Source organism: Lissotriton helveticus, chromosome 11 (assembly GCF_964261635.1).
Source record: "Lissotriton helveticus chromosome 11, aLisHel1.1, whole genome shotgun sequence".
In the NCBI taxonomy this organism is placed as follows: Eukaryota; Metazoa; Chordata; class Amphibia; order Caudata; family Salamandridae; genus Lissotriton; species Lissotriton helveticus.
In genome coordinates this window covers 1,069,449,284-1,069,473,663 of record NC_136072.1, presented here as the reverse complement: position 1 = coordinate 1,069,473,663, position 24,380 = coordinate 1,069,449,284, and the positions used below count along the sequence as shown (strand labels likewise).

Sequence of the window (24,380 nt, the reverse complement as noted above, 5' to 3'; positions counted from 1 at the left end):
AATACCCTTTTCCCTAATGCTTCCTCTCATTTTGACTCTCCACTGGGGGGAGTTGCCGGGAACGTGTTGAGGACAGTTTTGCTAGCTAGCACTTTCACAACCAAGCTATCAGCGAAAGGGGTGCTGAGATAGGAATGCCAGGTTGCCCGGGGCCAGGCTGTGGTGCCATGCAATCTGGTAGGTGACTGGGAGCCCTGATCAAGGTTTGGCCAATGCACCAACAAAGTATCTGTGGTGGTTTTGTTAAAGGGTAAGACGATATCAGTGGATGTTTGCCCCAGCTGAAGAACCTCCAGAAGCACATTAGTCTTGACCTCCAAGGTAGGAAGCTAAAGGTCAAACACTTTGGCTTCTTTGCGCTTAACCATGGAGTACAACACATTTTCTTCAGTGGCTGGCCCAGAGGGTGAAAGGAGCCCTGTCTCAGGGGAAGTATTAAGGTCACTAGCCCCCTGCAGCTCATTATTCCAAATCCCCTTGCGATATGGTTACTCAGAAAATAAATGAATTGGCATGGTTTTCTTAAGGCAAGGGAGACTGAGGCAAGTATTAGTTGTGAGGCGTAAGTATTATTGAGGTTATATCATGCATTAGTAGAAACGCTATGCAGCCTAAGAACTAGTGAAATCATGTCAAATAAAATGTTTTCAGTTTTAGACAAGACTCATACTTTGGTTTTCAATTACAAATCATATTGGTTAGCCAAACTAGGGGAAATCTAAATTTGTTCACATCTATGTCCTATTTCCCCATACCATAATTTAAAAAGATAAAACTAATGGCTAATTAGAAGGTAGGTCACATTCACAGCCCCGATACTAGATGAGACAGTTGATATACCTGCTAATTTCAACGTCATCAGTAAGAAGCTGCTCAAGTCTGAAGGGCTGGCTGAGAGGAATTTCCCGACTAAGAACATCCTGTTGCCATTCATCATATATCATTTCTTTACGAAACTCCCAATTGAAGGCACCTTCGTAGCTAAGAAAAGAAGCACAGAGCAGGCAATCTCCCAAGAGCTTTACTCGTTTTACCTTCAACTCTTCTAGATCATTGGTCCACCTAATTGAGATACAAAACACATTTGGCTCATAAATAAAAAAAGCATTAAAAATATATATATTTGCAACAGAAAAGCATTTCCAGTACACAGCTTTCACTACACTTTAGTTGAATCAGCAGAAGGCTGTGATGAGGTTGGGAACAAGTGGACCATGTCAAGAAAATATTAGTCACAAAGTTAGTAATGCTAGAAAATTGATGCAGTAAGGTTACAAAATAGTTGAACTTCTGATAGAGAAGAGAAATGGAATAATATCAATGAAGTTTGATAAATGCTAAAGTCCAGTTTATTCATTCTATCTGTAAACCTTACTTTTCACATCCTAGATATTCAGGTAGTATCATCCTCTTCCTGGCATTGCATATAGATACATAAATGAAAAATGTCTTCATTGGCTGTACTGTCTAGCCTTCGTCCCGCATCCCTCCAATAGCAAATGCTTCTCTAAAGATATTTCTTCTACCCATCTCGCACATTCTGACCAACTGGCTGATTGATAAAACAGCAATTTATAAGGCTAAATCCTTTGCTGGTTGTGTGTTGCCAGAACGAGGTAGTTCAAGTTGCTTAATTGTAGAAGAATGACAATGGAGGGGTGCATCTGTTCTGTTGAGGCATAAGGACTGAATGGCCACCAAGGGATCTCCGAAACAGGCATTTGCTATGGCTTTGGTATCTGAGCCCTTTCTCTGCTTGGTGCTGCCTATCAATCCAGGAAAGGAGTAGCACCGTAGCTCCTCCCAGAAGCATCAGGCCTGAAGCCTGATGTGCTCTGTCACTTAGTTTGCCTTTCTGAGAATGTAACTATTAAACCAATAAACCCAATGGTGAGAAGAGGTCCTGAAAGGCTACTTGAAGCTGGAGGGGGATGGGACCTACCTCCTGACATCTGCCATTATGGCACTTTGTAGAAGCTACCTAAAATGATGTCCATGGAAGGATCTAACAATTTCTTGACATCAAAAGATAGGTCAAGGACATTTCTTGCAGTTTTTTAAGGAAGTATATTAGAACTTAACCAAACTTGCCAGAAGACTAAAAGTCTCAAAGACATATTTTATGGCATTTCTGGCCCTGGAAATAATTGTTTTTAAAAGACGAATACAAAAAGAGGGATGGAGATTACCCAGTTGGAATCTGTTCATAGGCAGTGACTGTAGCCTGGCTAAATATTGGTTCTTGACAAAACAGGCTTCAGTCAATAATATGCAACGTATTAGATTAACCCCTCCGTCCAGACCAGGAACAAGATTCGGAGGTAGGACATTGGCTTTGATCTAATGTTCAAAATTCACACTGAAAAGAAAACGTCTCTTGTGCCACTCCTACCTCATCAAAGCAAATTTCAGAACTACTGAGCAAACATTGTTCCTTGTCAATTTGGTGCAGGCAAACCCCTGCTCACATGCAAATCAGATTCAGCAATGAAGAGCAACTTCAACTATGCTGCCAACCCCTTGAAAGGACTTCAACTATTACACTCATTGCCACTTTAAGCCACATCATCTCCAAAATCTGTAGCAACAGTAACAGACTATCTCTAGGGAAAAAAACTGAACTTTTGTGGGGGATGAGGCATTCTGAGAAGTCAAGACATTTTCAGAGTGGAGAAAAGAACAAAAAAAGAAATATGTCTTTATCACTGACATGCCCAGAATATGGAACAACATCCTATATATTTCAGCTTTTACCCATTGCTCCTGCAGTTTAGGAAAGATCTAAAAATATATTGCATCTAGAGGTATCTAATCAACCAATAAGAGCCATCAACACCCTCTTCCAGTGTGTAAGTAAGGACACACAGTTGCCCTTTGTTTATATATGTCATTTTGAATCAGGTCTCCTCCTAGTTCTTAAATCCTGGTGCATAAATGTAGATTGCTGTCAGTTAGGTATGAACAATATGAAAGCCTGCAGTTTCACACCCCATAATGAAAGATAAGACACAAATCCTAGGTGTCTCATAGTTGAAACCCTGTATACGGCTCTGTAAAGGCATTGATAGGCACCTTCATGTACAAACCTGTAGGGGAAATAAAGGCTTTTGTTGGCCCCAAGGGCCAGGATACAATAAGGACTCAGACCACTTGAAGACACAAGTTGGCAGCTATGATGTAGGGCCTGGATAAGGATATCATAATCATAGTAAGGTCACTATGGTTAAATTTCAATATAGGGCCTTGATAGGCGCCTACAAGGAAGCCGGGCATTAAAAACCAAGACTGACTCTCAAGATCCCAAAAAGTACTGTACTAAAGAGAAGATTTCGCTAGTAAAGATCCTCCCTAATGGGCACCTCAAGAGAAGCCATATTTTTGGATTCCAGGTTAATTTGGATCCTGAGTCAGCAAACAAGCCAATGAGGCCCCACACAGAATATGGTGTTATGGATGTAAGGTCACTCTGAACATGAATGTCCAGTGAAGGTGGCATATAGAGAGCTAATACCACCTCAAAACCTGAAAATAACATGAAAGAAGAATCTCCAATGAAGAGAAACAATGTGTTCTGCTACCAAAGTCAAAAGACGGAGTATTGCAGAAAGCTAGACCACATTGTGGGAATACCCACATAGCACCATATGAATTAAAGCATGGTTACTCTGGATATCCCACCTGGAGCTACATAGGGAAGCTAATGCACTCAGGTTTCCCTGTTTAAACGATTTTGCGCCTGAAAGAATTCTGTATTTTGATGTTTGCCATCTGAACATCCCCTGAGTCTCAGGAAATGCAGACTTTGAATGCTTGTAGATAGAGTGTAAAATTAATGTAGAACAAGTTACTTATCTTCGGTATCTCATTATCTGGTATAGACAATAACTAGCTGCAGATTCCTTACCTTAGAATTCCCCTAGCATCAGGCTGGACCCGGAAATGTTTGCTTCAGCAATACCCCTTTTACATGCCATCGGTTGGCTCCATTCGGCTCTGCGTGACAGCGGCAGCATCGTTCGCGTCTGTTATGACATTGAGGTCACCTATGTAGGTGCCACCTAGATGCGCGGTTGTCAGTACTTTTCTCTTTTCCATGCCAGAGGCGCAGAGCCATGAAGAGACTGACGAAAGTGTGTGCCAAAATTAGGGCCCTGAGAAAGGGAATAACCCTAGCCCTCATGAATAATCAGCAGAGTGGGGAGTCAGGGGTGGGTCTGTAAGGAATCTGCAGCTAGATATTGTCTCTACCAGATAATGCGTTACCAAAGGTAAGTAACTTGTTCGTCTTTTTTTTTTATTTCAAAGTGTTTTTATTTATATTTAGACAAATTGGCAATTCTGTTACAAGGTTAGCCAGTCGCAGTTTATACAACAGTGTCCTGAGACAGTAAGGCATGTTTGTTTAGCTAACCCCACATGACGTTATTTACTGACAATGAGAGAAAGGCTTACAGAAAGAGGTAGGAAAGAAAGGGGTGAATAAAGAGAGAGGGGACAGGCTATGAGAGATACATATCTTGTTAATCTTTTGTTAATCTGACATACATCTAACATACTGTGAAGAGATTGGAACACATCTTGGCCCACATGTAATGCCCATGGGCCAATATTGGTTGCGCCTGGTTAACACTTGTCCGTACATAAGGGGAACCAGGATGTTTTTCGGCGACATGACTCGTTTTCATGGAGGTTCATAAGAGTCTAGATACGTGTCAAGTGATTTCCACATCCCTCTGGAGGTTGGTCTCCGGGGTGAGTTCCATAGTGCAATGTTGTCCGCTCCTCTGAGATGCCTGATCCAGTTGAACCAGCCTTTGTAAGAAGTCTTACTTGTGTCTTTCCAATTGGCTAGGACCATTTTCACTGCTAAAGTTAGTAGCAAATCTAGTGTGATGTATTTCCTATGGGAACTGTATCAATATTCCTGTTTCTGACCCTTGTCCGGTTAATAAATCAATAGTGGCCATACAACGGCACAGAAACCCGTTTTCTGATTAGGTCATAGCGCACGCTACCACATTAGGCAAGCACTATTCCTCCAGCCCCCATAGAAAGCATACCGAGTTCTCAAAACAAATCAAACCTCCAGCAACCTGGGAAATCCCCCGCAGCTATTGTTTTGATTTAGCCAAGAACTCCAGTAAAGAATGTAAGAACGACCAGTTCTTATGACATCCTTATTGACGTATTTATGTCCATCCTTACGTCAATCTCGGCACCTTTCAGGTATAAATAATACCGACATTGCCCTAAGCAAACACACGGTGGTGACGAGATTGGAGCAGCGCTACTTGCCGAGGAGCCCAGCTAAGGAAGAAGAAGCCCACGGACGCTGCCCCTCCCTTTTGACGCGCTGAGAGAGAGACGCTGCCTTTTCTCCTGCCGAGAAATCCAGCCTCCGGCGTTTCCAGCCGCCCTCGCAGGCAGCTGGGATATCAAGTCCTGAGATAGAGATACCAGCCCTCCAGCCTTCTAAATCCCAGGTACTGAACTGAATAACCCCTTACAGAGAATTCTTGAATCAGATCCTTGGCAAAACAAACTTAACTTAAACTGCTACTTATCTACTCCTGCCCACGTATTAGGCTTAGGTCAGGTACACTGGGGTAGGCGTAGCTAGAAGCACCAGTTGAGTACGATTAGTCAATGTATATATCTATTTTATCCATTTTAAGTATCATATGGCTAAGAAACCATATCAATGCTTTTACAGTATTATTTTATAATTCTGTTTTTACTGTATGCACTTTACTTAACTATAAGTATTGCAATAATAGCGATTCATTTCTCTTGTATGAGAAAGGAGACTGATCAATAAATAACACCTTTTTATTGAACACGCCCGTCTCTACCTTTTCTCTACAATCTGGTGAAACTAAGAATGCACGTACTGACTGAGTAAAATAAGTTGTCTTTTGTTTTCACACGACTCTAGAGATATACTCTTGATTAGGGGAGAGCAAAGTTGTCATGTTTTATGGTTGTCAGAAACTAAATACCTTCTTGTCTATCCAGGGAGGTTAAACTCCTCCTTGCCTATTCGAGAAAGTTTCTAGTGAACTCTGAGCTAGCTGGCACACACATAACTTTAAGTCTAATATCGTCAGTAGAAGACCTAGTTAACCACAGTCCTACGTCTATACTATTGAAGATATTATTCCAATGCGCAGAGCCTATTGGGAAAATAGGAACTACACTACATGGCGCCCAACGGTTTGGATAGGCGATAAATCTAACGTAAGACATTAGAGTAACTCAGTCGTGCTTTTTCACACAGACCCCTTTTTCCCATAATACTCTAAAGACGTCTGGAGTGGGTGAAAGGTCAAAATCCGCCAAACTTCGTAGGAGGAGACTCCTATGTATGGTTCTTGGTTTATTCAACGTTGAAGGATACACTGTTCCAAAATATTGTGCATCTAATCTTTGTTTCCGTAGAAACCTGATCTGCAAATAAACAAAACAACCTTCCTGACAGTAGAATGTCAGAAACTGAAGAAGAAAGGGAGACAGCTAGAATAGCAGCTCAACTCCTAGCGAATGACAGAAGTCTCCTACAGCAAGACCCGGAGGCAATACTAATCCCGGTCAGTAATTGAAAATCCTGAAAAGGTATTTATTAAAAATAATCTAAACACTCAAAAAAAGAGCTGGGATGGAAATAAACAATCCACTCCTAAAGAAAAAAGATTCCAAACCAGAGGAAGGTCTCCTCGGCGGAGAGAAAGATCTCCGGACCAAGGACGCAAGTCTCCACAAAGGGAGCCCTCTGTGAAAAAATACAACCTTAGAAATAGGGATAATATAAAGAAACCTGATAGATATCAAGATATTGATACACGTCCCTCTCAATCTTTTCAGACTTCCTCGCAGAAATCGGAAAGAAGAGGACGATCAGAACACAGGGAAGAGCACGTCAAGTCCAAAGACAAGGAACCTGCTCATCAAAATAAAAAGCTACAATTTCCAAAGAAGAAGGTAGCCAATATTAAAGTAACCAACCATGCCGAGAATACTGAGGACTCAGCTGAAAAACGGAGAGTGGTCTCAGACAATGCTAGACAGCGCAGCAGAAGTGAGCATAGCTCGCAAGATCCTGATGAATCATCTGGAGACAGTGGACACGAATGAATACATTCAGGTGGAAACTGCAGATACCAGAGTTAGCAAACCTCATAAAATATATGAAATAACATTGCGTATAGAGGGGGATAGGACTAGGAAAATAAGGGGTCTATTTTGGGATAATCTCTCCAAGGGCTATGACATCCTTCTAGCTGAAAAAGACTGGCCACCAGAGTTTGTCAGGGAGTGCCCTCATGGCGAAGAAATAATTATGCCTGCCTTCTCAAATCATATTCCAATACATAAAAAATATACACTTGCAAGAAAGTGGGCAGTAGCCCAAGCTCCTGCATTATATAAAAACCATGTGGGATGGGATGAGGACTCTCCTCCTCACAAAATCCAGTTAAAATCACAACCTACTGCACAGAGGCAGTACCCAATTAAGCAAGAAGCTAAAAAAAAAACAGGTAAAAGAGATCCTAGATCAACTTGAATACCAGGGGGTGATTGAAACTTGCACCTCACAAATGAACAATCCTTTGTTTCCTGTCTCCAAACCAGATGATTCATATCGTCTTGTTTTGGACTACAGACACTTGAACTCATGTTGCAAAACTTTTGCAGTGCAAAACTCACACTGTGCAGCACTAATGAATAGCATAGTGCGCAAAAAATACAAAACAACATTAGACATCTCTAATGGATTCTTTTGTCAAAATATAGCACCAGAAAGCAGATATTTGACCGCGTTCTCAATAAACGGCGCACAAAAAAAAATTCTGTCGTTTACCACAGGGGTTCAAGAACAGCCCAGGATTATTCTCAGCGAGAGTAACAGAGTTACTACAAATATATGATGATGAGGCATTATCTTATGTCGATGACATCTATCTAACAGATGATGACTTGGATACTCACTTGAAAAGAGTGAACACCATAATACTTGGGTTCGCAGCAGAGGGTTACAAATTCAACTTTAAAAAGTCAAGAATTGCCCATCTAACTGTCCTGTTTTTAGGATATGAATTATCAAGTGAAGGCAAAAGCCTGGCTGACAATTTCCTACAGAAATGTGCTGTAATCCAAGCACCGAGAACACTAAAAAACTTACAATCAATTCTAGGTTTCCTAAATTTCGGAAAAGAACTTACATTATAAATTATGCAGAAAGGGTCAAACCCCTCTATGATCTAATAAAACCAGATTTTAAAAGAATCAACTGGACTCAAAAACACACAGAAATTTTGAGATCTTTACAAACAGACATGTTAGTTAAAACAAAACTACAAACACGCGACAACACACGCAACCTTGTGATTCGAGTCATCCCAGGAAGATGCGGATTCACATACCTGACCTCTAATGAGGGAGAAACGGTACCAATAGCATACAAATCACACTTGTACACAAAAGCTGAAATGAAATTTAGCCCAACGGAAAAAATTCTAACCGCGGTACAGACTGCTGTAGCGAAAGAAAGAGCCCTAGCACAAGGTAAACGAATAATTATCGTGACACCAATACCAGCCCTGGAGGCGGTAACAAAGGCAAGCATTCCGAATGCTAAAGCACTACATCCAAGATGGATACAGTGGGCTAATTCCCTTGCTGCAACAGACGTGGTATACGAATTTGACCCTAATTTGAAAACACAAGAATTTCTCCAATATGAATTTGAATGTCCTCTGCAGACTGAAATTCTGCCTCTAGAACATTACGGCTGTATAATATATACGGACGGATCAGCACAACCCGCAGTGGGAGGTAAACAAGCTTACAGTGCTGCGTGCGCGATTGTTAAAGGTTGCTGGCACGAAGGAAAATTTAGACCATTTGTCACTAAAACACAATCTCTAGGAGATTGTACAGCTCAGCGAGCTGAACTACTAGCATTCAAGATGGCGCTTGAAAATACCGATCGAGAATTTCCGACACTTATAGTGTGCGATTCGTATTACTGCGTCAAATCATACAATAACGATTTACAGAAATGGATTCAAAACGGTTACAAAGATGACACAGGTGCCACAATAAAGCAAAAAGCGCTTTGGGAACAAGTTTGTTCTTTTACAGAAAGAACTACCAAAAACTCACGTGATACATTCACTGAGTCATCAACCTGATGGCGTTCACGTTGCAGGGTATTCATTGGCTGAGACAGCCACAGTGGTAGCAACTAAATCGGCTTCCGTAGCTACAAAAAAGCGTTCAGTAAAATACATTGACGGTAAAACAGTGCTGGCGGTGAAAACATCATCAAAAGGCGACTGCTCAGCACTACCGATCAACTATCCACTCAATTATAGATACATAATCGATGCAAACTCCGTCCCTTTTGCTCGAATCCCTGGAGTGGGGGATAGAGTAATTCCAAACACGGACAAGAGAGTCTTGTTAATAGCAGACGCACATATGGGTGAAGGTCTAAGACACCTTAAACTTAAAGATTCTCTAGAAGAATTAAAATCAACATACTGGTGGCCAGGAATGAGCCTGGATCATCACCTATTTGCAAGAAACTGTCCAGACTGCAACAGAGATCGCAGTGGTGACCGAGACGGTGTACTGCCATGGCGTTTTCCCCAATAAGGATTAGGCTAACAACATAAACTCACCCAGTATGAATAATGCGTCGTATTAACATGTAGAGACTATTTTCACTTATAATGTAGACCCCAACTTTCGGCTGACGTCTGAACTGTTATAAAAGATTTGCGAGTCTATAATGGCATATACGCTAGAAGCATGTTACGTTCTGACCAAAATCTTTCCTTTAGCTCTAAAAAGCTTCCTTCCTGAGGGAAACGGGATGGTGTAAAGAAAAAACCAAGGCATAGAGCAATCGGTAACAGCAAAGGTATTAGGTTCGGGAGCTGGGTGGGTCAAACATTTAATAAGTGTCCAACGTAGTCTTAATAATCTGCCAAGAAATTCTCTGAGAGGTCTCAGTCCGTACGAACTATTGTTTGGGACTAGAATGTTAGTCCAGGACTTAGATAGTCAGACTTCAGTGGTTAAAGAAAAATGCTTTGATATCAAAGATCCTTTGGCTATTTTACAGGACTTAAATGAAACAAGAAAAGACCTGAGCAACATAAAATTGAAACAACAGCCAACAACCACTGAAGAGAAACCACCTGTCCCAGCAAGGCCTGTCTGGATTCCAAAGATCGGGGATCTGGTCAGAGAGAAGATCGCGGTAAAGAAGGAATTTGGGCCTTCTTACAGAAAAGCAGTTCCTGTCTTGTCTGTCAATGGGACAAGATCAGTAGTACTACCGCCCCTTGCTGGTAAAAAGGAGAACAGAGTTGTATCCATCGACCTGGTTAAACCATAATCATGTGGCCGATAACAAGTAGTAGGCCAAGTGGACTCCCAAGAAGTAGCAGAACACCAAAGTTTGCTACATCCACAGAGGTTCAAACTGAAAGACTAATCACATTTGAAAAATCTACAGTGAATCAACAAGGACTATGCAACAAAGCAATAGAACTTGAACCTCTTAAAACCCAAATCAAAACTTTAAATCAAGAAACTCCACTCTACAGTGATGTAACCACAGACTATGCTAATGAAACAAAGCAAATTCTAAAAGCAAAAAGTAATCCAGAAGCAATTGAAACAATTGACAGAACAGCATCCGGCTACTTCATCAACTTCGATGATTTTTCTGAAGATCAGAGTGAACCTGAGGAACAGCCGACAACAAAAACTTTTAAAGACAAAGCAAAGAAACTTTTTCATCAACTAAAAGAAACCTATCTAATTTCTCCATGGATTGAAATTTGGGTGGCACTATGTGTATTTGTCCTCATACTTTAGCTCATCATGGTACTATGTTTGGGAAATTTCATTGAGGGAAAATATGCTACAATGGACACAGCAAGCCAGAATATCAACTTGGTCCTTAAACCACACACATCTTCACACGTCGAGAAAAGAGAACTTTCTTCAGTAAACTTCACAGCCAATTCTATACCCGGCGGGGTAGCATGGGACAAAACTGAATATGAAATATATGGTCCGGTTGAACTCCTGAAGTATCCACACCAATTTAAGATTTCATTGAGTGACTTTGTAAAACCCAGCACATTTGCTGATGATTGGGACTTTGAAAGTATTAATGATATGATGTCTGATCTAGTGATGTCAGCTAAATTTACAGAACATGATTATTTACAAGGTTCATCTAATTACGATCAAATGTTTTGCTATAACCATTATGGTAACCATTATCTGCATAAATCTACTCAGCCTAGAAATGTTTTAAATTATAACCAATGGGAACATTGTGCAACTCCACCAAAAGGTAGTTCAAAAACATTTTATGATAAATATTCATACTTTTCAGGGTTTAACACAAGTAATGCAGAAACATTCTATTTCAAATTGTTAAATAAGACAGGAGTGAAAACCATGCTTACAAACACAAAATTTATATATTCAGACTCATTTTTTGAAAAAATGAATACATTTGGTTTTGATTTCTGGAACGATAACATTGAAACGAAAACGATCTGGGGCACAAAAGATTGGCAAGTGCAAGGTATAGAATCATTATTTAAAGCCTGCATGATCCCAGAACAAATTATATTTTTGAATGACACAATTCAACAGACTACCTGTCTTGGCCTAGCCAAAATCAAAGACTTAAACAAACCGTCTATTCCAAAGACAACAACGGACAGTAATAGCACTACGGATGTTGAGATAGACGTAACCAATATTTTAAACCAAAACAGAACACATCCTGAATGGAAACAATGGTTGATCTGGCCCACAGACACAAATAACTGTCAAGACAGATTCCTGAACAAAATACAGGGGTTCACATTGACCAGGCCAGACCCAAGATACTCCCAGAGACAACATCCAGGGATTGTAACTACTTACAGTGTGGGAAAGCTTTGCCTTCAATGGCTACATACATCCACACTGGCAGAAATTAAGCAACACTTAACTTTACTTAAAGAAGGTGCTGACTTGCGTGATTTCATTATGGGACCACGCAAACAGCGTCAAAAACGTTTCATAGCGGCCTCTATATATGCAGCTTATAACCAAGCTTGGAAAGAAACTCAAATTGAGACAGCAGAAAAAATACAGGAAATTGACCGTGTTAATTTGGAAAAATCACTTTCTGTTGTGGACAATGGGTTAATGACTCTGTCTTCCAGAATATATTCACTGGACAGTATTGTGTCTTCAGCAATCAATATAATAGAGCAAGACTTACTGATGTTACAACACGGTCAGTCTCAATTACGTTCTATTGTACAGCTTGGCTGGACGTTACAAAATCTGCGTTCAGGCTATGTGCCTTGGCGTTTAATCAACACAACGTCATTATTTAATATCTTTAACCTTACTGATAAACAAATCAGTTTGGCACAGAAGGGTGCTGACTATACAATTCTGAGCATTGAAAAACTTGAGAGATTACCATTGACAATGTCAGAACGACCTGTCATTGAATGGATAATACATGGGATAATAAATATTCCGATAACAACTTTCCAGTTTCAATACTGCCAAAAATATATACAGGCAGGCCAGTATGAAAGGTTGGGTAAAGGATACATTAAGTCAACATGGAACTTGCCCTATACACACACATGTGTCAGTAATAAAGGACAGAGTGTATTTCTTAGTGGCAATAATTGTGCAAAATCACTAAGCGGTATACTTCTGTGTCAGGGTATAAGTTTGCATGGGGCCTGTGAAGGGACTTCAAATAACCTTTCATGTCACCAGCTAGGCGCACCTGCAACAAAAATAGAACCATTCTTTAGAAGACTCTCGAACGGGAGTTACATTCTAATTGTAGATCACACGTGTTGTGGCTTAATGCCCGGAAAACCTTATCTCGTAAGCGTGACTACCAGGGTCATGTGCTGTGAAAGAGTATTGTTCCCGAATGATGCTCCAGACAGGGAGGCAAGGTTATGGCCCAATTTAAATATCTCTTCTATTCGAATTGATACTTTAAGCAGAATGAAGACTGTGCTCCTACAGACGCCAACCCAGTTGACGTCATCAAAAGAAACGTATGATCTCCAAGTTGCAAGGACAACGGCAGAGTTCGCTGTTATCAACAAATAGCCCCCTACACTTCGCAGAAATACTAAACGAAATCTTAAATATTTCTGATACAAGTGGTATCGCAAGCGTATTTAAGACAGTTTTTTCGGGAGCTTTGACCCCATTCAAAGCCATCCTGAGTATTTTCCCAAACTTCGTCCATTCCATCTTTGGCGGACTACCTCTCCTGTTGGGACTAGTAGCAGGCGTCCTATTTTTGCTACTTTTGCTTCGCTATGGCAAACCATGTCACAGACATGACTCCAGAAACAATGGAAGAAACGATCCTAGCTATCCGCTACCGGGACCGCATAACTAAAGTCCTTGGATTAGCACGGCTACGAGATTTAAATATGACCTGGTTTCTTTCATTCAGACCCGTGTGGCAAACCTGTGTTATGCCTGTATTAAGGTGCTTGCTGTGCGGCGAGGAATGCGTGTTGGACACCTGTCTCACACTACAATCAGAAGTGCCATTGGATGCAGAGACTTTGTTGAGTCCAGTTAAGGCTCATGCATTGTGCTGTCCCCAGCGGCTACCAATCCTGATGACGGCATTCGTGGAGACTTCACCACTGCGATTGAAGGGTAGTGAAGTACGAGATGAAAGCAGCATCGATCAGGTACGACCATCTGTCAGCTATGCTGATCAAACCATCACTGAAAGCAATCATGCTCATGACTGCATGGTAGCGTCATTTTCCAACCTAGTCGAACTCTCACCAGAAGCTGTTGATTGTTTTTTCGAACATCTAAATGATATGATGTTTTCACCAGAACAGAAAGAATGACTTTGAGCAAACGTCCACACAGCGTTCCCTGAACTCTGAATTTGGCCTTCAAATTTAAAAACAAAGCCACTAAGAATTTTGTTCGAGTCTGCTCCTGCCAACAGGAACTTTTTCTCCAAACATCCAAAATATTTACCTTTCAGGCACTTATCTTCTGCTTAAAGTAAAACTATTCTTAGAGAACAGACACTTCTATTTTTAGGTACCTCTAGAAGACATTACCTTGACCTCTCGGTTATTTACACATACGATTGTATTTCTATGTGATGAAATGGTCTCGCACTTTTTCTTCTGTATTAAGAGCCATTTCATGTGTTATTTTCGCAAATCATTCGTGCTGATATAAAATGTGCATCCTCTTTGAATGATTACACTGCTTGAATGCATACAGTAACTATATTCATTTTTCATGTATTACGCACATCCAAATTTAATGCAAATTAATGTATTTTGGGGCGGTTTAAATACACATACAATATTAGTTATGTTTACTATGCTTAGGTTAGTAAATATGGACATAGATTCCGTGGAGTGGGTGTGATGTATTTCCTATGGGAACTGTATCAATATTCCTGTTTCTGACCCTTGTCCGGTTAATAAATCAATAGTGGCCATACAACGGCACAGAAACCCGTTTTCTGATTAGGTCATAGCGCATGCTACCACATTAGGCAAGCACTATTCCTCCAGCCCCCATAGAAAGCATACCGAGTTCTCAAAACAAATCAAACCTCCAGCAACCTGGGAAATCCCCCGCAGCTATTGTTTTGATTTAGCCAAGAACTCCAGTAAAGAATGTAAGAACGACCAGTTCTTATGACATCCTTATTGACGTATTTATGTCCATCCTTACGTCAATCTCGGCACCTTTCAGGTATAAATAATACCGACATTGCCCTAAGCAAACACACGGTGGTGACGAGATTGGAGCAGCGCTACTTGCCGAGGAGCCCAGCTAAGGAAGAAGAAGCCCACGGACGCTGCCCCTCCCTTTTGACGCGCTGAGAGAGAGACGCTGCCTTTTCTCCTGCCGAGAAATCCAGCCTCCGGCGTTTCCAGCCGCCCTCGCAGGCAGCTGGGATATCAAGTCCTGAGATAGAGATACTAGCCCTCCAGCCTTCTAAATCCCAGGTACTGAACTGAATAACCCCTTACAGAGAATTCTTGAATCAGATCCTTGGCAAAACAAACTTAACTTAAACTGCTACTTATCTACTCCCGTCCACGTATTAGGCTTAGGTCAGGTACACTGGGGTAGGCGTAGCTAGAAGCACCAGTTGAGTACGATTAGTCAATGTATATATGTATATATCTATTTGATCCATTTTAAGTATCATATGGCTAAGAAACCATATCAATGCTTTTATAGTATTATTTTATAATTCTGTTTTTACTGTATGCACTTTACTTAACTATAAGTATTGCAATAATAGCGATTCATTTCTCTTGTATGAGAAAGGAGACTGATCAATAAATAACACCTTTTTATTGAACACGCCCGTCTCTTCCTTTTCTCTACAATCTGGTGAAACTAAGAATGCACGTACTGACTGAGTAAAATAAGTTGTCTTTTGTTTTCATACGACTCTAGAGATATACTCTTGATTAGGGGAGAGCAAAGTTGTCATGTTCTATGGTTGTCAGAAACTAAATCCCTTCTTGTCTATCCAGGGAGGTTAAACTCTTCCTTGCCTATTCGAGAAAGTTTCTAGTGAACTCTGAGCTAGCTGGCACACACATAACTTTAAGTCTAATATCGTCAGTAGAAGACCTAGTTAACCACAGTCCTACGTCTATACTATTGAAGATATTATTCCAATGCGCAGAGCCTATTGGGAAAATAGGAACTACACTACACTAGTAGGTCCTTATCGTGATCTGATCTCAATTCTGTGTTCATAAATACAGTGATAAGGGAGGAAAATTCTTTTGTTAGCATGCAGCCAACATCCTATTTGTAGAGCCGAAGATTTTTACCCTGAATGGTGTGAGTTTTGGGCATTGAAAGATAAGGTTCCAGCATAATGCATCTTCCCTGAGACCTAATGACAATAAATGTGCAGGTGTCCAAAAAGCCTTGTGGAGCAGCCAACATTTTGTTTGTGAGAGCACTGGGGAGATCTTATAGCGTGAGGCTGAGGACCAAAGTGTGGCCCATTCTTGTTAGTTAAATGTGGTTTTAGTTTGACTATCCCAATAGGCAATTGTCTTGTCGTTAAGTTTAGAGGATTTTGGGCTGAGGAGTTTGTAGAGGTGCGAGACCTGGTGCCCTAATTTATTAATGTTTGACACATATCGGGAGATTGATGGTTGTGCGGCGGATAATTTGGTTTTAGTCCAGGCTGATCTGATTTTTTAAAAGTTATAGCGTTCAATGTCAGTTAGGCTATGCCTTGATTTGAGATCTGTGAATGTAATGGGGTATGTTCCGTTTTCTAGCTGGTAAGGGGATACCTTTCTCAATCTATATATCGAAGGCTAGGCTTTTCCCCTTGTACAGAATCTTACTATTGGCCCAGAGTGATTCCATTTTAGAGCCTTTGATGCTATTCTCCAGCTTCTTATCTACCTTTAGTAGCACAATTTTTGTGTTTTTAAAGATAGACTTGGAGGTGTGGTGGTATCTATTTGCTGTTAGTAGAGCCAGTGGGCTCAGATTGTTCAGGATGGCCCTCTCTACCTGAAGCTAATCCAGTGTGTAGTCGGTAGGGGGTGATATCCAGAAAAGCTATCTGGAATATTCTGAAGTCTGCTAGGTTTACCCCTCCTTGGGATTTCTCTAGTCTTAATTTTTTGATGCTCATCCGTGCTTTCTTCCCTCGCCAGAGGAATTTAGAGAACAAGATGTCCACTTTGCGGTGGAAATCATCTGTGAGGAGGAGCGGGAGCATACTGATCAGGTAGTTAATCATTGGGGTGATCATCATTTTGATGGTGTCAATTCTGCCCCACCACGTTATGAATTTTGGAGACCAGGAGTCCAGAAGTTTCTTAATCTTCTCTAGAAGTAGTTTCTCATTGTGATGTAGTGTGTCAATTAGGTAGCTCCCAAAATGTATACCTAGATATTTGATAAATCCTGTTTGCCAGGATAGGTCCGACTCCCCCCACCCCGGATATCTCTATTGCAGTGAATATTTAGTGGTTTGCATTCTGATTTGTTAATGTTTAGCTTATACTCTGAGAACCTTGAGTATTCTGCTATCGTATCCATCAGGGCCTCGATTGAAGCCTTTGGCTGTACTATTTCTATGTCATCCGATGGGCGGCTAGTTTTATTTCAACGCCATTAATATCAACCCCTTTTATGTTCGTGTTTAGCTTGATGTCCCGGATAAGGGGTTCCAGTGCCAGTAAGAATAGAGAGGGGGACAGTGGGCATCCCGGTCTTGTACCTTGTTGCAGTGTAAAGGGTTCAGAGAGGGACCCATTAACGGCAATACGGGCTGTTGGCTCCCCATACAGGGCAATCACCATCTGTATGTATACCTACCCTAAGTTGAACAATTGCATGCAGTGCTCCGGGAAGGCCCAGGAAACCCTATCAAAGGCCTTCTCAGCATCTAGGGTAATCGCTAATGCCGGTTCTGATTTAGTGGCCGTATGCTCCAATATGTGGCAAAGAAGTCTGGTATTGTCGCTAGACATACGAGTGCGTAGGAATCCCACCTGGGAGTTGCTTATTAGTTTGGGGAAAGCAGAGTTGAGTCAGACTGCCAAAATCTTAGCGTATATTTTGCAGTCCACATTAATAAGTGATATGGGTCTGTAGTTTTTTGGTGACAGATGGTCTTTACCCTCCTTTGGAATGACTATTATATTGGCTTCTGAAATGGATTGTGACACAGTCCCTCTAGATGCAGAGTCGTTAAAGACCTGTTTCATGGTAGGTTTCTGCTTCTGCCTTCCTGGTGGTTTTGGAAAGAACCAATAAGCCAACAAGCACACCTACCTCACCACTTGCTCATCTGATAGAGACTTCTAGCTGCAGATTCCTTACCTTAGAAAAGATACCTAAGCCATACCCTCCCGGCAGTGGGCTATGGACAAATTCCTCAAACAAGAAAGTCCTAACGGGCAAAATGCCCATCCCTACAAACCAAACTGTCCAGGCAGTAGTGCTGCCCAAATGTGTGCAGGGATGTTCGCGTTGCTGCCTGGCAGATGTCCAAGACTGGGACACCCCGTGCCAAGGCTGTAGTCGCAGGCTTTCCCCTAGTGGAATGATAGCAGATTTTTATGCAGAGAATAACCCAGCGAGAAATGGTCTTTTTCTGCACTGCCTGACCTTTCTTAAATCCCACGTGCCCTACAAAGAATTGGTCGTCCACCTGGAACTCTTTTGTGCGGTCAAGGTAGAAGGACAATGCTCTTTTTGGATCCAGCCGGTGGAGATGCTCTTCTTCTTTTGAGTGATGCGGGGAGCAAAGAAGGTGGGCAGCATGATTGATTGACCCACATGGAATGGGATCCCCACCTATGGCAAGAATGAGGCACTACTTTATCTGGAAAAGTCTTCTTGAAGGGGGCTTACATGATTACGCCTGCTACTCTCTCACCCTCCGGGCAGATGGTATTGCTACCAGAAAGGCTGTCTTGATGGTAAGCAGCCAGATGTGACAGTTGTGCAAAGGCTCGAAGGGAGCCCATATAAGAAAAGTGCAGACCAAATTAAGGTCCCCCTGTGGAATGACAAAGGGTGTGGGCGGAAACAAGTGAGCCAGCTCTTTCAAGAACCTATTTACATGGAGACTTAAAGAGAGAGGGTTGGTCTGGCAGCTGCAAAAAAGCGGATAGAGCAGAAATGTACCCCTTAAGAGTACCAAACGCCAAGCCCTGCTGGGCAAGGGTAAGAATAAAAAGAAGAATAGTAGAAAGAGAAGCAGAAAGAGGATCAATAGACCTTTCTGTACAATATGATACACACTTTTGCCAACAACAGGTGTATGCAGTCTTAGTGGAGGGCCTCCTGGACACCAAAATACCATTGCATACTTCAGGAGGAAGTTCAAAAACCATCAGCTGCTGCAACTCCATCTCCACACATGGAGGCGAAGAGTTGACAGGTTCAGGTGGAAAACCCTCGCCTGCTGCTCCTACAGAAGAGCATCCTGAAGTGGCAGCTTGAACATAGGATCAATGCTCATTTTAGGAAGCTCTGGATACCAGAATCTCCTTGCCCAGCCAGAGGCACAAGAGTGACCTGGGCCTGGTCGCTCTTGATCTTCTTCTGAAAACTTGGTAGAAGTGGTATGGTCCGAAAGGCCTACGGCAGGTCTAAGCTACACCTGTGATGAAAAGCATTGCAGAGCGAGTCACATTGGAGACTCCAGCGTGCAAAACTGCTGACATTGCATGTTCTTTTCAGAGGTGAAAAGATCCAACCAAGGCTCTCCCCATGGTTGATAGAGACCTCATACCATCTCCCATTGGAGACACCATTCGTGATTCGCTAGGCATCAATGCCTGAGTTTGTCCGCCCTGGGGTCTAGAGAACCTGCCAGGTGTTGAACCACCAGGGTTATGTCCTGCTGTTCCAGTCATGTCCAGAGGTGCAGGGCCTCTTGACAAAGGGTCCACAACCACATGCCAGCCTGTTTATTGTAGTACCATATGGCGGTGGTGTTGTCTGTGAACACCTGCACTAACTTTCTCTTGACAGAGAGAAGAAATGCTTTCAATCCCAACCGAATCATCCGAAGCTCCAGCAAATTGATGTGGAGCGTCGACTAAACCGGAGACCGGTGACCCCTGATCTCCACCTCTCCCAGATGGCCCACCCATACTAGAAGTGAGGCCTCTGTCACCACTGTGTGATCTGGTTAGGGAAGGGAGAAGGTTCTGCCTTTGACCCAATCGCGGTCCATCAACCACCACTGCAGATCTCTTGCAGTTCCTTTGAAATGTGGACCGTGCAGGTGAGATTTTCTCGATGCTGTGCCCACTGGAACTTCAGGTCCAACTGCAGAGCCGGCATATGCAACCTAGCATGCTTTACCAACAGGATGCAGGAGGCCATGAGGCCCAACAGCCTTAGACACGTCTCACCGAAATCCAGGATAGAGACTGAAACATCTGAATCATAACCTGAATATCCTGGACTCGCTGCTCGGGAGGATAGGCCCAAAACTTTCCAGAACAGCTTCAATGACAGGGAGTGACTGAGAAGGAGTCAGGTGTGTCTACAGCACGTTTATACCCCAGCTAATGCAGGAGGTCAGCCATACTCTGGAGGTGGGAGATGACAGCATGGGGCGACACCTTCAACAGCCAGTTGTCGAGGTAGGGAAAGACTGAAACCCCTAACCTGTGCAGATGACCTGCGACCACCGCCATCACCTTGGTGAACACCCGAGGGGCACTGGTAAGGCCAAAAGGGAGCACGGTAAACTGAAAGCGCTTGTGGCGTACCTTCAATCGCAGTTAACACTTGTGGCCCGGAAGGATGATAATGTGAAAATACGCATCCTGCCGGTCGAACGCTATGATCCAGTTTTCTTTGTCTAGTACAGACGAGACCTGAGCTAAAGTAAGTTTCTTGAACTTCTCCTTGAAGAAGAGATTGATGGTCAAAAGATCTACAATGGACTGTAACCTCTTGTTCTTCAGAATCAGAAAGCAGCTGGAATAACAGCCACTGCCTACTTCTGAAACCGGGACCCTCTATAATGCTTCCTTGGCCAGGAGAGCTGTAACTCCCTCTTGGAGCAACTTTTATTGATTCTCTGCCAGCCGTTCTCGATTTGGGGGAATTGGAGGAGGAAAAGAAAGGAAAGGCAGAGAATAGCCCTCCTGAATGATCTGCAAGACCCACCTGTCCGATGTTATGGACCTCCAGTGGGCGAGATGATGATGGATACTCCCTCTCACTGGAGTGGTGTTGTCTTCCATAGTCAGACTAGGAGTGCTTGGAGGTTGCGGCTGCTGAGGGCAGGGTGGATGACCACTTCTGGCCTCCATTCGTAGGACGGAATGGGCCGTGTCCCCGTCTCCTCACAATTTGGGAAGTCTGCGCAGGATGGTGGTGGGATAGGGCTGGTGCGGCTGGAACCCCCTTCCAGTGCCACGAAAGGGGTGAAAGCTAGACTGGCCACGAGGTGTTGTAGAAAGGCCCAAGGATATAGCCATAGCACAAGAATCCTTAAACAGTTCCATGGCCGAATCTCACCAAACAGACAAGAACTATCAAAGGGCATGCCCGTTAAATTAGCCTGGACATCCACGAGAAGCCTGGTGTTCTAAGCCAGGAGTGGCACTGTAAGGCCACCATCGATGAAATCGCTCTGTCCAGCGAATCAGTCGTGCCAAGTCCACACCTGATGGGGAATTTTGCTGCTTTTCTCCCATCTCTAACCGCCTGGAAGAGTGTAGCCTGGGCCTCCTCCAGGACTTGTGGTAGCACTTGCGTAACCATCTCCCAAAGGTAATGGGAGAAACGACCTAATAAGAATGTGGTAAAATATCGTCTTCCCAAGTGATTCCAACCTCTTGGATACCCTATCTGGAGGTGCGGAAGGGAAGGCACTCTGGTAGGTAGAAGCCTGCACCACCAAGCTTTCAGGGGTGGGGCACTGGCTGAGGAACTTTGGGTCGCCCGGAGCCGGGCAATGGCGGCATGCAATTGTCCTGTTCACAGGAGCCCCTGTACTTGGCTTGGACCAGTAGGACATTAGTAAGTACCTCATTGAAGGACAATGAGGGCTCAGAGGTGGAAGCCCCAGGCTGAAGCACTTCAGTCAGGAGATTAGTCCTGACCTGCACAGAGGGCAACTCCAGTGCAAGGACCTCAGTTGCCCTCCTTACCACCATGGCACAAGAAGTCCCCTCCTCCACAGCCACAGTAGGCGGAGAGCATGCCAGTATCTGGGGATGTATCCAATCCACTGGCCCCCCCAAGTTCCTCAGGCCAGGGTCTGCAACCTGGTGCTCCAAAGGGTCCACAGACCCTTCTCAGTCCTCTCCCATGCCTGACACATCTAGACAATGCTCATGCAACAACAAAAATCCCCTGGGCTCTACTGGCACCGGAGTCGGCGTCGAGTGACGAGCAAAGCAAATCTGACTCTGTGTTGTTTGGGATAAGGATGGGGCTTAAACTGCCGGCAGGCACTGGCTGTTCCGTAGGCATCGACTTTGGGTATGGGGCCAGATAAGGTCACATTGGCTCAACCAGCGCCGTCCTGGATCCGGAATCGGATCCTCGAGGCCCAACCTGCGCCATGGCCACTGCCAACCATGTAGAATCTGATTGGCCCCTCCCAAACCCACAGGGCCGAAGGCACCCCAGAGGGGTAGACCCACTCAAATAAGCAGCTCATGGCCTCATAAAGCTGTTTAATTTGAGCAGGGGTCGCTCTGGCTCCTGGAAATGGAGGTAGGCGCAGAGTCAACCCTGGGTCCGGCTCCCCAGAACCGTGACTAGAGCATTAGTGCTCCTTACCTTGTTCGTCAACGGATGGCAGTCGACGCAAAGATGAAGTCCACTTAGACTTCTTCTTTTTCTTGTGCCTCTTCCCGGAGTGTCCCGAGGACCTCTAGTGGGAGGAAGAGGACTTGCAGCCAGATTCATCAAGGGAAATTGCGCTCGCAAAGGGCCAGATTCAGAGAATCTGGCCCTTTGCGAGCGCAATTTTTGCATTTGGGATTCATCCTCCCAAATGCAAAAATCGCTAATATAGAAATCGCAATTTTGCGAGGAATTGTATTTAAGGAATCTCTATTTGAGATTCCTTAAATGCAATTCATGAAACATTTAAAAATTGCGAATTCGCAATTTTGGGCCGCTATTTACCGCAAAGTCAAACCTCGTGGTAAATAGCGGAAACGTAGAAAAATGCACTTAAGTGCATTTTTCTAAGTTGTATGTTACACACACACATGTCCTTGGGACATGTGTGTGCGTAACACCAGCGTCCAATATCATTTCAGGGGTGCAACAGGGTGTCCTTTGGACACCCCTGCACCCTTGAAATCGCAAATTCTAAATGCGAATTGCTAATTGATATGTGTTCAGAGTGGTGTGGAGTGCCGCAGAGTGGTAAAGTGCAGTGGAGTAGGGTAGTGCAGACTAGAGTGGTGTAAAGTGCAGTGGCATAGAGTAGAGTGGCGTACAGTGCAGTAGATTGGTGCAGGGTACAGTAGAGTGGGGTAAAGTGCAGTAGTGTAGAGCAGTGCAGAGAAGAGTAGAGTGGTGTAGAGTACAGAGGATATCAGTAGAGTGGCGTACCATGGAGTGGCATAGAGTGGAGTGGCTTACAGTGACACAGAGTGGCATAGAGTGGAGCAGAGTGGAGTGGCATTAAGTGGAGTAAAGTGTTATACAGTGGAGTGGAATATAGTGTTGTAGAGTGTGGTAGAGTGGAGTGGCATTGAGTGGAATAGAGTGGGGTGATGTAGAGTGGAGGAGTGGAGTGGAGTGGATTTGTGAGTTACAAAGTAGAGTCGGGTAAAGTGGCATGAAATGCTCTAGAGGGAGTTAGGTAGATTGTTGTACAGTGCAGTAGAGTGGCATAGAGTGGAGTGTAGTGTGGTAGAGTAGCACAGAGTGGAGTTCAGTGTTGTAGAGTGAAGAAATATAGACTGGAGTACAGTGTCATAGAGTGGAGAGGTGCAGAGTGTCGTCGAGTGGAGTACAATGTCGCAAAATGCAGTAGAGTGGAGTCGCATTGTATCATGACATAGAATGTCTTGACGTAGACTGCTGTGGTTTAGAGTCGAGTGATGTTGAGTGTCGAGTTGTAGAGTGTTGTGCCATAGTCTCAAATGGCCTAGAGGTGAGTGCCGAAGAATGTCGTGTTGTAGAGTGTCATGGCATAGAGTGGTGTGGTGTAGAATGGCATGACATACAGCAGAGTGGCGCACAGTGGATTGGCATAGAGTGGAGTAGTATACAGTTGTGTAGAGTGGCATGGAGTGGTGTAGAGTAGCATAGAGTGTAACAAACTGTAGTAGAGTGTCGTGGCATAGAGTGTCATGGCATAGAGTGACAAGTCATAGAGTCAAGTGACACAGAGTTGGAGGGTGGAGAGTGTCAAGATGAAGAGTGTCATGGCATAGAATGTCAGTGGAGTGGCATACAGTGGCATGGAGTGGCATAGAGTAGAGTGGAGTAGCAATGGAGTAGCAATGAGTAGAGTAGAGTGTAGTAGAGTGGAGTGGCTTAGAGTGGAGAAGAGTGCTATACAGTGGAGTCACACAGAGTGGAGTAGAGTGTTGTAGAATGTGGTAGGATGGAGTGGCATAGAGTGGCTTAAAGTGGAGGAGTGGAGTAGTGTGAAGCAGAGAAGAGTGGAGATAAGTTGCATGGAGTGCAGTAGAGGGAGTTGGATAGTGTTGTACAATGCAGAAGAGTAGCATAGAGTGGACTACAGTGTCATAGAGTGGAGTGGAAGACTGGAGTAGAGTGTCATCAAGTGGAGTAGAATTTTGTAGAGTGCAGAG

General features: G+C 43.4%; 1 protein-coding gene across 2 annotated transcripts in view; it reads right to left on the bottom strand.

Moving 5' to 3' along the window:
- Positions 1-24,380, bottom strand: part of DNAH10 (dynein axonemal heavy chain 10) — a 2,445,728-nt gene that overhangs the window by 398,991 nt on the left and 2,022,357 nt on the right. For both annotated transcript variants that reach the window (XM_078667623.1, XM_078667624.1), the window contains one exon: positions 841-1,062. In XM_078667623.1, the coding sequence (XP_078523749.1) occupies positions 841-1,062 (222 nt within the window). The remainder of the gene's footprint in view (positions 1-840; positions 1,063-24,380) is intronic.